The 13,550-nt window shown below is 40.7% G+C and overlaps 2 protein-coding genes across 2 annotated transcripts; one reads left to right on the forward strand and one right to left on the reverse strand.

Moving 5' to 3' along the window:
* Positions 1-209: 209 nt before the first annotated feature.
* On the reverse strand, positions 210-4,859 carry bend7 (BEN domain containing 7). The gene is made up of 10 exons (XM_053427716.1): positions 4,796-4,859; positions 3,797-3,874; positions 3,353-3,715; positions 2,963-3,082; positions 2,540-2,892; positions 1,777-1,884; positions 1,496-1,613; positions 1,273-1,386; positions 1,033-1,074; positions 210-268 (listed from the first exon to the last, which is right to left on the reverse strand). The coding sequence occupies exons 1-10, from the start codon at positions 4,857-4,859 to the stop codon at positions 210-212; spliced, it is 1,419 nt and encodes a 472-aa protein (XP_053283691.1).
* A 1,713-nt stretch (positions 4,860-6,572) lies between these two features.
* prpf18 (PRP18 pre-mRNA processing factor 18 homolog (yeast)) lies at positions 6,573-12,780 on the forward strand. The gene is made up of 10 exons (XM_053427487.1): positions 6,573-6,757; positions 7,820-7,897; positions 9,207-9,311; positions 9,410-9,523; positions 9,724-9,870; positions 10,769-10,837; positions 11,059-11,199; positions 11,283-11,354; positions 11,445-11,600; positions 12,051-12,780. Exons 1-10 carry the CDS (start codon positions 6,692-6,694, stop codon positions 12,129-12,131), a joined length of 1,029 nt encoding a protein of 342 aa, XP_053283462.1. The 5' UTR covers positions 6,573-6,691; the 3' UTR covers positions 12,132-12,780.
* Positions 12,781-13,550: the final 770 nt, after the last annotated feature.

The raw sequence follows: 13,550 nt of genomic DNA on the forward strand, positions 1-13,550 counted from the left end.
AGTGGTTTACTCCATGTCAAATAAAAATTCTGAAGGACCACAAGTGTGTGTGTGTGAGAGGGAGGGACTTCCTATACACGTGGTCCTTTTTTCCCCTCTACATCCAAAACACAGCAGTTAACAACTGCAAAAGAAATATCAGAATAGGCTGAATGAATCAAGTTAGAGAAGTAATGATGACAATCAGGAAATCTTCTGCAGCCCTCATATCAACCTGTCATGTTCACCACTGTCCCCTTCACACTTGCAGGTTTGCTGTAGTCATAACCTGTAAAGAAACACAATATACAAATTAAATACCAGAACAGCCTCAATGTGTTTGTGTGACAGTGTATAGGCAACACATCTGTCTGTGTTTTATTACAGGTCTCATTGCCTTTTTGAAAGGTTAACTGAGATGGGCCTTTCTGACGTGAACAGTGCACTAGAGAAGTAAAAGAAGGGATATGGAGCATGGTGTGTAGATAATTAGCTGACATTTTGAGAAGCTGCGTGAGTATGTCAAATGTCACAGAGACGCGTGACAAAGACATATGAGCCAATAAGCAGGCCAGCAACATCAGTTTGCGTTTGTTGTCATGGCAAAGTGGGGAGAGGTAAAGATGCTGTGGGCTCAACGGAGGCCTGATGGAAAGATGGAGTAAGATGAAGTGAGGGGAAAGATGGAGACCATAGCTTGTGAGCTACAAAAAAGGGAAGTCGAATTGCTATCTGGTGACTGGCAGCAATATAGGTCATAAACCCCACCTCCTCCATGTTACAGGATGGGACATGGACCTAATATAGTTGCTTTCACAAGTTCTTATCACACTGATGTTTGCTTGTGTTCATATTTCCACTAAGTTTGGTTTTGTTTGAGCTCCATACCCCGATCACCAGATGGGGGCTTTCATATCTTGAATATTTTTGTGGTGAGGGGGAGAAAGTGGAGATGCATCATCCATCTGTATATACAGTCAATTGGTGCAGGCAAGGAAAGATGAATGTTTACAAGAAAATAAATGAGTCCCTGTGTGTGTGTGTGTCTCATACTTGTTGAAGGTCCATTTATGACTTCTTCTGCCTCTGCAGCATCTGAGGAGTCAAAGGGACATGACAACTTACCTGACACATTCACGGACCACAGTAAACGTATTACTTAATGATAACTATTCGCTTTAGTCAAAACTCACAAAACTGTTAGCGTGATAATATAAGATTAAAGCAGTAGAAATATGACGCCAGACCAAATATGAAAATAAAGTATTACAAGAAAAGCCTAGCAGGCAGTACCTCTTTTCAGCCTCCTCCTGGCGAGCTTGATCTGATCTTGAAGGATCTGAACCCAGTCCCTAGGCCCGGGCAACTTCTCTATTCGGTGTTCGGTGCAGTATTTCTCTGTAAAGACTGAACACAGTTTACACGACTTTATTAACGCTTCCTTGCTGTGTCGTGATTGGTGTACACAGCTACGAAGACCAATGCTTAAATCCTTTTGTACTTTTCTCTTGCCTACCTTTAATGGCACCTACAATATTCTGGTCCAAGCCCTTACGATTGTCATTGAGTCCTCTCTTCCTTTTACCATTTGGCAGGGAGTTGGCCAGGGTAGGATCATCAAAGAAGGCACAGACCTAAAATGTAATCGCACGATGGTAAAACATTGCGGAGCCTTTCGTTAACTCAAGTTATTATTAAAGTGAATTGTAAACAATTACAAATGATTGTTAAGAAAATAAATATCCAGTGGTTTTAATTAGACTAAAGAGTTTGATGTGTAATGTTGTAGAAACACACCAGTTTCCGAAACAGCAGGCTCCCAGAGCGTGTGTAGTTGACGAGGATGGAGTCCAGCTGAGCTTTTGAGATAAACACATCGTAATCCTTGGCAAGACGCACCTCAGACTGAAAAGGAATCAAACAATACACAGTATGAGTGGAAAACACATCATGGGAAAGATGAGAAATGAACACTACTTGAATCATTTCTGTTTTTAGAGAGAGAAAAAACTGTTCAACAGAAACCACTATCATAATAAGATCCCTGATAAGTCATAATGCTGTATATTATTATTCAAAAATAAAGGATGAGGATGATCATACTTTAAAATTATGATGTGAGTGAGTCTAAGAGAGCACAGTGGTTCTGGAACAAAACCATAAACTAGATTATGGCTTCTGATATACACTTTTAAGTTTATTGATTTGAAATGGCTTAAATGAAGTCAAACATGATAAAGAGCCCTTTTCTATAACAGAATACACTATGTCTTATTTCTGTATCTTCATACAAACTTGGAAGAACATTAACCATGTGTACTTTTTATGGGGTTTGAGACATATGTTAGAATGGGTTGAAAAAAGTATCAGTATATTTTGTAAGTTTAATAAAGGAAACACATTCATTCAAAACCGTATTGAGAATCAAAGACTAACTTCAAATGCATAAGTACTGTTTCAATGGGAAATAGTGTAATACACTCACACAAGTATAAATCACAGCTACAAGCTAGTCACAGAAACTGCACAGCACATTCACTTACACTAACATGCAGTTTACCTCTAATGACTGAGGTTCCCTTAACTGGTTCAGTAGAGGACTCTGTGAGTTGTTAAAAGCCACTGGATTGTTCCGAGGTGGCAGCACAGAAAGCTCAGGGGAGACTGGATGTCTGTTGGCTGCCGATGCGTCCCGCTGGTTCTCTGATTCCTGCCTCTTTCCAGATTCTGCAGGTGCAGCTATAAGTGGCGAGGCCTCCAGAGGGCTAAGAGTAGCTCTCCTTGTACTAGACACACTCAGCGGTGCCACTTTATAGATTGGCCTCCTCTTGCGCGGCCTGCGGCGAGGAGCAGGTCCTGGACCGAGACGAGGTTGGCATGGTGATGCTGTCTGTTCCTGCCTTTCCAGCGTCGCTACAAAAAGACAGACACACACTACATTCTCTTTCCCACCGTGTGTGAGTATTTGTGTTAACCCACTGACCTTTTTGTGCCTGCATCAGCCTCCGCATGGCACGCAGCTCCTGCAGGATGGCCTGCAAGGTGCCCTTACAGTTACACAGGCAGCAGGGGGCCTCTGACACAGCAGGTGGTACCACATCTGCTGGAAAATCAGTAGTGTGCTGGTTAGTGATTGTTCTCTGAAGTGTTTGTATTTCTTTAGGGACAATGTGCTTTAATGCCATATCTCTGAAGAGAGCGTGTACCCTGGGAGTATGTGCATCTCTTTTCGATCCATTTGCCAAGAACACTCCTAAGTGTCTGCTTCACACTCAAACACACACAACAAAACACTTCAACACTAGAGAGGATCTCCTTTCTGTTTCATTACATTTTTTTCCATCTCCTCTTCACACATGCTTGGGTACTCTACCGTTATCCTCATTCACTTTGATGACATCCTTTGTGTGGTTGAGGATCCTCAGGGCCTTGGAGCGGGTGCTGTACTGGGCACAGCCTGGATCGTTGGGGATGGGAGTATATATGGTTGAAGTCGTTGCAGGCCCCATGTCCGCTGCAGAGCTCCAGCTGTTGCTCTGGTGGTCCTCTGATACAAGAGGCAAAGATGCAGGCTGATGTAGCCAGGCCCGACAGTCTACCTCCGGGGGCTCCGTCGCTGAGCTGTCCTTCTCTGCTCCCACACGGTGATAGGCCCTGCTGCTCTTATCACTCAGGAGCCGCATCATTCCTGTGATTTGCCTCTTGATCTCCATGCCTTCATCCCCCAGCCAAACTACTTTGAGAGAGAAGAGTTTCAGTCAAAATGGGGAGATCCATTATGTTATATCAAAAGATGAATCCTTGCAGTGACACATACCTTCAGGCACAGCTGCAACCTTAGGCTCCACATTGGGATCCTTATAGCTGGGATTCATCACACATGAAGAGTCATCATCTGCATGTAAAACAGCAAGGTTTTGTCAAGAAAATGGGGTATTCACCTTACAAGGCACGGTTTCACAACAGCCACTGTTAGACCGTCACTCAGGCCATTACATACCTCAACGAATCCAACCGCCTCCACGCCTTTTACTCTGGTGTGCAACAATTCAATGTCCTTTGGTGCAAGAACTAAGAACTGCATAGCCTTTTTTTATATTTTGTGTATTTAGCAATAGTTTTGTGCTGGTCTTCAATAAGCCCCAAATCTATACCTATCTATCTATCTTTCTATCTATCTATCTATCTATCTATCTATCTATCTATCTATCTATCTATCTATCTATCTATCTATCTATCTATCTATCTATCTATCTATCTATCTATCTATCTATCTATCTATAACAAGAATTAGATAAAAGCAAAAACATATTTGAATTGATGATTGCAAGAATGGTGCATGTTGGCCTTTTGTTTTGCATGTTTATGATGAGGGTTGTGCAGACTAGCAGGGATTGTGATGTCAATGAGGCAGACCACCCCCCCCCCCCCTCCCATCCCATGCAGAAACCACCACCTGTAGGTGGTATGAAGAAGTGTAGTCAGAGAGGTGGCCTGCAGCTTACAGCTTCAGCAGAAAGTGAACAATCAAAGGCTGCATGTTGCATGCCCAGAATGCATGCGCAACATGTTTTCATATGTTGCACCGTTCGTCTCCTTAATTAGATCTTATTGTCAGGAGCTATGACGGGTCAGATATTGTTTTAAGTGTAAGGTGTGAATCATTCGCTGCTTGTTTAAAATCGATGCAGGCATTGTCGTGGCCGTGGCTTTTGTTTACAGTGTTGCCTCTGCATGGCACACGGCGCCAGACAAACACCCCAGACACAGACGCGCGTCTCCTCACGGTCCTGCATCCATTCATCCAGCAGCCTACCTTCATCCGTGACCAGTTTGAAGCTGCGAGACTTCCTTCTCCTCTTCCTCTCCCCAAACTCCATCTTCAGAAGGATTTGTTCAGTGAAGTAGCGCAGTGGGGGGAAAAATCAGAGCGCAGGATTCAGATACAGTGAGCAGGACACAGTCAGTGTCCGTCTGCCTTATTGATCACTTCTATTCCTCCTCAGGCTGAGCTACACAGACGCTGTCATCCGCACATTTGCACCGTGCTGTGGTTCCATTCATCTGATAACCGCTGCTGAGTAAGATCTGCTCCCGTCTCCGGCGTGATGCTGGTTCCTCCCTTGCGCCATGTAAATAAATTAATGACTATAATATTAAAAGATCGTCACATATCCCTTTGCGCCACCTGATGGTAACGTTGTCGTCTGAAAGGTCGAGTCAGACACTGTGGAGTCCAGACGTGCAACCCAAAAAGCAACGAGACCAAACACACTCACACAAACTTTTCTTTTATAGAAATTCTCTATTTATTATAAGGAATGTAAAATTACTAAATGATCTCATGTTTACACATTTAATGCCTGACTGAAGTGAGAACTACACTGGATAAAATACTACTACTAATTCTACTACTACTACTACTAATAACAATAATAATACAAACTATGACATAGATAAGGAACAGAGAGGAATATAAGTACTAAAGCCCCGAACAATAAAATAAAAAATTCTCTTTTAAAAAGATATGATGAGTTGGTTGTCCAGCATTTTCTTGTTCCATTTGTTAGAATAAAACAAAGTCTTCTCATAGCAGGCAAGAGTCCAATAAATCCATCTTCAAAAGGCAAAACTTTTCTCTCCAGTCATGACCTCACCTCAGGCAACTGTATAGGGTAGAAAGGAAGTAGTACAGGCCCCAGTGAGAAACAAGTGCTGACCAGTGAACTAACTGGGGTCACTTTTCCTTATAATTTTCTTAATTCTGGTAAAGAAAATTTTCAAGTGGTCCGTGCATGAAGTATTATTGAGCTGCAGTTGTTCACAGCCTATATTAAAAAATGTCACTTTAGGGGGAATAATCTAAATTAATTACCTTTCGTGTTAAGATACAAATGATTGTTAATGGTGCTTATGCAGAAAAAATATATATCCCCATTTTCTTGATCACCTGTCTGCTTGCAGATAGAGCTCTGAATTGGGTTAGGCTTGGTTTGGCTACACAAATGTTTTAACACAAAAGTGAAACATGAATCATCTGGGCTCTCAAATAAAAAGTATGTCTCTCACACACACACATACACACACAAACACACACACACACACACACACACACACACAAACACACAGACACACAAACACACACAGATACACAGTTCAGTCTAAGCAGATTCTGGTCCTCGGCATACAGGGCACCTACATTCAATTAGCCCCCGTTATCAGTGTGATTAAATAATGTAATCACATGTAAATAGTTGTTGTAAATGTAAATAAGAAAAAGTGTTGTTTGTGGAAACCCAAGACATACATTTTTAACTTAAAAAAAAAACCTTTAGTAAGTTAATATTTGGATGAAATATTTGTTCCACTTCACTTATAATCAAAATAATAACAGTATGTCTGATGTTATCCTTAAAGAGGAGTGTTTGGTTTAAGTATTATGAGCTGTAATGTGATTTATGTGAAATCTGTTATAAACAAAAATAACAGGTAGTAACATTTTTTTTTTCTTGTTAATGTATGTGTTTCTTTTATTTTGAAACATTATTAATAAAACGGAACCACTGAGGGACTCTTAGATTGAAATGCAGTGTTCCGGGGTGTTGAGAAGAACTTCCGGTGTTAGAGTGGCGTCACTAGCACCGCAGCTACTGTTTGTTCCAGTGGTTTTTGTTGGAAATAGAGAACTAACCACCTTCATCCCAGTTCAGACATGGATATACTGAAAGCTGAAATCGCCAGGAAGAGGAAACTCCTCGAAGAAAATCAGCTTGTTGACGTGAGTCGCTGATTCAGCCTTTGTGTTTGTTAGCTTGTTAGCCTCGTATGCTAATGTTGAGAAGCATTAACTGTGCTCAGGAAACTCGAATTACAGTTTCCTTTTCTCAACGCGTTTCCACGGAGACGAACTCGTTTGATTCATTAAAATAAAACAAGATGCGTCGCACGAATGTTAGTAGATTATCACCGAGTTGTGTTGATCATCTTTAACGTTAACTTCGGGGTAGATGGCAGTAAAACTCCAATGAGGCCTTTGGGATTATACACATGTATGTAACAATATATATATGTCTTCACTTAACTACATTTATGAACTAACTCAAGTTAGTTTAAAAAACAACACACGCGTTGGTCTTGTCCTTATTGAATAGATCGTTCAATTAATCGCAGTGTAGAATTGGATTAAGTTTGTGAATCCCACTCAAAAGTTTATTGGAGTCTGGAGTTTGCAAACTCAGAGTCCAGACAGTGAAACACGAGAGGAGGTGACGGTTACAATTATTTTATAAACCCTCAAATTACTTTGAGTTATCTGTTCTGCCTCGAAGGAGACTTCTGATCAAGGTTATGTTACAGAATGATATAAGGGTGGCTGTCAGTGATGTAGCAGGGATTTGACCCCATCTGCTGTAGAGTGACCTGCCACAAGGACAGGCTGCCAGAGTCCAGACCTTCACTCAGTAGAAATGCCTGTCAACAAGACATCCTAAGAACATGGCTGAAGTGAAGCTCTTTTGAGAAATGTCGTGCAGGTCTGATCCTCAACCATAGTAAACATTTATTTTAGGATATCGCTGTCAGGGTTTGGTCAGTCACTCTTAAGGGTTCCTATATCTTTTTACATCCAAATGCCTGTTTAAAGTATGGATTAAACAAATAAATATGTTATGTGCATTATTAGATTTTTACCTTGCATTTGTCTGCACTTCTGACTTTTATTGTATTTTATGACCAATTAATTCTGAAAACCAGGTCATTGTACACAGTGGACTGTTTTTCCTTGTCACAGTATACATACAATGCCCTGAAAAAATCGAACTAATTGTCCCTCTGTCCCCAGGACTCCAAACGGTACTTCAAAAGGTCGGATCTTGCTCGCAAGGAACAAGAAGATTACTTCAAAAGATGTGGATATAAGGTTGATACCCTTCACTCTGTGTCTACTCACACTGTCACACAAAGATGCATAAATCCCTTCAATGCCTTCGGTTCTTCAGTTCAGTTATTATATCATATTTAGTCAGTCTAATACTCGGAATTAACCTTTTGTAAATGAAATAAAGTCAGGCAGTACTGCTCAGGTGAACATCAGTGTTTCTATCTGTGTTTATTGTGCTGTTTTTTCCCAACCTGCCTCTGCTGCCTGCATCTGTAGGTTCAGAGAGAGACTCCCGAGAGCCAGGTAGGGGAATGCACAGTGAAATGAGCAACCAGGATGCATGAGAACGTACAGTGAGAACACACTGTGTCCCAAAAGCTTCTGCTTCCTTGGCATCCTTTTTGTAAGATCATTTGCGGAAGCCAGTGAGCCTCCAGAAATAAAATAAATTCCTGTGTCTGCTGGCTGGGCTTGTCAAACTGGTAATTTTGAAAATGAATTTAAATCAATTGTTTTTTTTAACTTAATCATATGTGTAATTGTTAACAGAGTCAGCATACACTTTACTGCTTGTAGCAAGGCAACAAAGAAAGGAAGCCACAAAGCCGGAGTGGGACACAGCCAGGATGTGGATTTCAGCATGGGATTTTAAATGGATATTAAAAATATATTTCTGTTGTCAAATTGCGTCTCTTTTTTTGCACATAATCTGGGACAGCAGCTTCAGTAGCTTTAATATTTCGGCCAACTTTGAGTTTTCCTTGGTTTTTGTTTCACTAGTTTCCATTGCATTGTAACAGTCGCTCTACAGAAAACTGCATTTCTGTTCCATTTTGTGCCAGACCTAAGACGCTCATGCTGGATGCTGCGTTTATTGGAGCCAGGGCCATTGTTACTTTGGAAGGTGTCTTGTCGTCAGTTTTCTGTTGGTTATTTTAGATTGTGTTGCTTAAGCCACAATCTAAGAGTAACAGGATGCATGGGCCTAAAATCGCATGACCTTATTGTATACTTTGAGTTTCTTTGTTGCCAAAAAAAAAACTTTTTGCCTGTATTTTGACTTTGGGTGGTACACCAGCATTCAAATTCCTGTAAATGGATGTTATGAGGTTTATATGATATTCATCATGCCTGCTTTGATTGTTATATTATTGAAGCTTGTCTTTATTGAAGAACTACATGTATGTACAGTGAAATATTGTTTCATTGAGACACAGCAGTTGCTTTTACATATCTGAGTTGTATTTCTTTCTTTTGCATCGGAGCAGAATGAAAAAAATCTTTTGATATTATGTCTACATCCCTCCAATAACATCAGTACATCTGTTTCCTCCATGTTTCCCTGAAGATTGATAAGGATAAGGAGGAAGATGAGCCGTTCAGCGCAGCAACCCCAGTTTCAGAAATTGAGCCATCAGAAGAGAAGCTGCCGATGACACTGTCACGACAGGAGGTGAGTAAATATGTATAATGCGACGCTTGCCTCTGAGCATTTGTCCTTCAGATTTGCATTACGTATTATTAAATATGTAATTTGCTGTGTTTATGTAGGTAATTCGCCGGCTCAGAGAAAGAGGTGAACCAATCCGAATGTTTGCAGAGGCGGACTATGATGCCTTCCAGAGACTCAGGAAGATTGAGATTCTGACCCCAGAAGTGAACAAGGTACGAAAAATTACATACACTACTGTTCTAAAGCTGTCACCATAAAGAAACATCATAAGCTGATTGTTTTCTTTTGTTCAGTGCCATTCACGTCTCAGCAATGCGGCTGTCATGTTCAATTCAAAAATGGTTCTACTGTCCGGAATTGTGCTGATCAACACTCCTTTAATCCTTGTATTTGCTGCTTTCTTTATGTTTAGGGTTTGAGGAACGATTTGAAAGCAGCCATGGACAAGATCGACCTGCAGTACCTGAATGAGGTTGTTGGAGGGACAGAGGCAGGAGAAGTGGACACACAGCATGACCTGAAAGTACATGAGGAAAACACCACTATAGAAGAACTGGAGGTACGTTGAACAGTTCACTTTCCCGTGGAGGAATGGGTCTCCTGTCGTTAGATAGTTTTGTTAAAGTCAGTTCAAGCTATGAGTAATTTGAGTAATAAATACTTTTGTACTTTTAAATAAACCCACACTGAGGTACAAAAACCTTTTACAGCTGGTGTGTCCATAGTCCAGCCCACTGGCCAACCGTGACCTCATTTTAAATTATCCGTTTAATCTCTCAAAGATTACAGTACGTGGCCTGCTACTCTATATTGATTAATCCAGAACAATCACTTTGCATTTTAAATGTTCACCTCATGATGGCAGCACTATTCTACAGTTTGTAGACATGCACCTTGTAGATCCTACTTGATGGGTGAATACAAACCGAAGTATGAGTGGAATAAATGCTGGTGAAATAACACATTTCTATAAATCAAAAATGAAACAAGCAATTGGCATTTCTTGACATTCCGAAGCGTAATTCATCAGAGAGTAACCTGCACTGAATGGGGGGGAGTGAAACATCCTAATGCTAGCGTAGCCTCTCAGCAGCTCGAGGTCATTGAGCTGCAGCGCTTTGATGACGACAACCGCAGCTCTCTCTCGTGAAATTCGAGCAGCGGCTGGATAAAGACTGGTTCCCCCAAAAGACAGACACTTGTCCAGCTTGTTGTACATGTGTGAACAGATGTTCCCTTTATGAACCTGAACAGGAACAGCTTCACATGTCTCTGGGCAGTGTTTGCTGTGTTTTGATAAGCTTGTTGAATACCTGTTTGTAGTGTACAGATAAAATCCATAAAGAATAATTTTATTGTATGTCATGATTTAAATTACCCAACAGATTTTTACATTATATGTTTGTAAATCAAGGTTATGGTTTATTTTGCTCTCTAATATTGAAAATCTCCTCCAGGCTCTTGGTAAGACTCTGGGAACCGGAGACGATCTTGGAGACCAGGAACTTATTGACAAGTTTTTGTGGGTAAGACCAAAAACATCATGCTCTGCCTTGGATCTAGGAGGAGCTGTTGGATAATTGCAATTTGTGTTGTTTTTCATCTAGTTATATTATATATTATTATTTGATGTTTTTTGTTCTACAATATCTTACAAGTCAAGAGTCTGTCAAAATCAAGTGGTTGCCACTGTTATGATTTTTGGTACTATTTTTCCTGATAGACAGTTTTTTTGGTTGTGTTCCAGTTTCTTCTTGGGGTTTGGGCGAAGGATCTGAACAAACGAGAAGACCACGTGAAGCGCAGTGTTCAGGGCAAGCTGGCCAGTGCAACCCACTCACAGACCGAGTCTTATCTCAAGCCTCTCTTCAGGAAGCTCAGGAAGAAGGTATAGTGTTTGAGCAGACTAAAGCAAGATGTGAGTTTTCATGCTAGAGTTTCTAATGATCCTAATTTCTCTTTCTCTTTTAGAATTTACCCGCTGACATCAAAGAGTCAATCACAGACATCATCAAATTCATGTTGGAGCGAGAATACGTGAAGGTGTGTTGAGTATTTGATCACAGTCGTCTCTTAATTATCAAAAATTGACTTCCCCGTGTTATAATCAATCTGCATCTTTTTTTTCTCAAGGCAAATGATGCCTATCTGCAGATGGCCATCGGAAATGCGCCCTGGCCTATTGGTGTGACCATGGTGGGTATCCACGCCCGTACTGGACGAGAAAAGATTTTCTCCAAGCACGTGGCGCACGTTCTCAACGATGAGACGCAAAGAAAATACATTCAGGTGAGACTCTAATATCAATTACTACAAATGGCATCGAAATCCTGATTAAGTGGGATTATTTCTATATTATTAAATCTAATACAAACTAATAAACATGACAAAATCCTCACACTGACATGTAGTGATGATCAATAGACATCATGTTGTCAGGTTTCAAAGTGTCAGTATTTTTCCACACTGGACATATATATACACATATTTATACACAGTAATAAATGTGGAATTAAGGTCTAAAACTAAGCCTGATATGTTGCCTGTGAATTCATTTAATTTATGTTTCCACCTCTGCCAACAAATCTTTCACAGTATTTGGTGAATTTATAGCGTAGCTACCTCATCCTGTTCCCGTCCATAGCATGAATTATACTAAATTTAGGATAATCTACGATGTTTTTCTCATTTCAGTCAAAGTGGAGCTTTCTCACCTTGTTTTTATTCTTCTCACCACAGGGACTGAAGAGGCTAATGACCATCTGCCAGAAACACTTCACCACTGTTCCATCAAAGTGTGTCGAGTACAATGCTCTTTGAGTTGTACTAAGCACGTCTGAAGCAGTTCTATTGTATCACTGTCCGAAGTGGTTATTTTTCACTGCAGCTTAATTAGGGGTTCTGGCCTGATTGAAGTGTTGTTGAGGCAGAACATTGTATATCAGTTGCTTTCAAGTGCAAATGCATTTCACAGGATATATGTGTAATTTAATTAGAACTGTAATATACAGTCAGAAAGATTCAGACTCCTTTTCTAGAACAACTTGTCAGTTAACATGGGAATCTAATTTGATTTGTCCTCGTGAACTACTGGAAAAGCTGGTGTACATCCCAGGCCAATGAAGTCATCGGTCCTCCTGGGAACATGTATGTTTATTAGGACCCAAAACTATTTCTGAAGAACTATTAAAATGTAAAGGGGTTAAGTTTATTTACTGCTCTTGCTCTCGGCTATAACATGATAATACTTTAAATACTGGTTTTTCAAAGGTTTGTTTTCATGATGTAAAAGTAAAGTTTCTTGTTTCTGAGATGGAACAGTTCTTAACACTTGGTTGTCCTGCTGTCTCCACTGCAGTCAGTTTTATGTGCATGTTTGAGTTGTCATGTTTTCAGCTGATAATGGAACCTATCAACTTGTCTCTATTCAATCTCTGTGAGAAAATAAAGTCTTGTTAAATACCGGCAACCGTCCTGACAGTAATTTGAATGCAGTGTGACAAGTTAATTTTCCCTTTCAATATAAACTGTGTCTTTATTATCAATCTTGGCTCTCTTGTCCTCTGCAGCTGGTTTTCTTGACAATGTGTTGATACGAACACAGTTTGTAATTAATGTCTCTCATCAGCAAATGTGCCAAGACATGCTTCAGTTAAAATTTTGATGGCCCACAATGAGACTTAAGAATTCATTAAGAACGCACTTGTCAGATCAAAATACGCAATTAAGGAATCATTGTGCTATTATGCGCTCTACTGGGCAGCTATTGGGAAATAAACTAGATTTGCAGCCACTGATTATTGGTGGAAACCTTCCAGTAGGGTGCTAAGATGGCAACATCCAGCGTCACGCACCTACCTTATTACACTGAGTAACCATGGTGATGTGATCTGGTCATAGTGTGTTCTCGGCTGCCTGAACACACGTCACTGCAGTTTCGGTCTGTGGGCTCTGAACACGTCACTACTTGAGACTCAGATGGACAGGACGACGGCTGGCAGAGCAAACACCATGAACGAGTGTGGGATTTTCCACTTTCACCACCCGCATCTAACACACAGTGCAAGAAAACAGCAAAAGATCAACACTGGAACTCAAGAGCAAGAGGATGACCTGATGAGCAGTCGTTTCATTTGTCCAGCGACGGAGGCATTTCTCCGTCTGCCCTTGAGATGAAGCGCACCAAATATTTTGGCTGTTGTCCAGTCTAATCTGTTGTGTTAGTGTGAGCTGTGACGT

This window comes from Pleuronectes platessa, chromosome 7, assembly GCF_947347685.1.
Source record: "Pleuronectes platessa chromosome 7, fPlePla1.1, whole genome shotgun sequence".
Lineage (NCBI taxonomy): Eukaryota > Metazoa > Chordata > Actinopteri > Pleuronectiformes > Pleuronectidae > Pleuronectes > Pleuronectes platessa.

Coding starts and splice junctions, on each gene's coding strand:
- prpf18 (XM_053427487.1), top strand. CDS start 6,692: ATGGATATACTGAAAGCTGAAATCGCCAGGAAGAGGAAACTCCTCGAA. Junction 9,871..10,768: donor CCACTATAGAAGAACTGGAG/GTACGTTGAACA, acceptor AATCTCCTCCAG/GCTCTTGGTAAGACTCTGGG. Junction 11,200..11,282: donor TCAGGAAGCTCAGGAAGAAG/GTATAGTGTTTG, acceptor TTTCTCTTTTAG/AATTTACCCGCTGACATCAA.
- bend7 (XM_053427716.1), bottom strand. CDS start 4,859: ATGGAGTTTGGGGAGAGGAAGAGGAGAAGGAAGTCTCGCAGCTTCAAA. Junction 2,893..2,962: donor GCTGATGCAGGCACAAAAAG/GTCAGTGGGTTA, acceptor GTCTTTTTGTAG/CGACGCTGGAAAGGCAGGAA. Junction 269..1,032: donor CATAAATGGACCTTCAACAA/GTATGAGACACA, acceptor GTTTCTTTACAG/GTTATGACTACAGCAAACCT.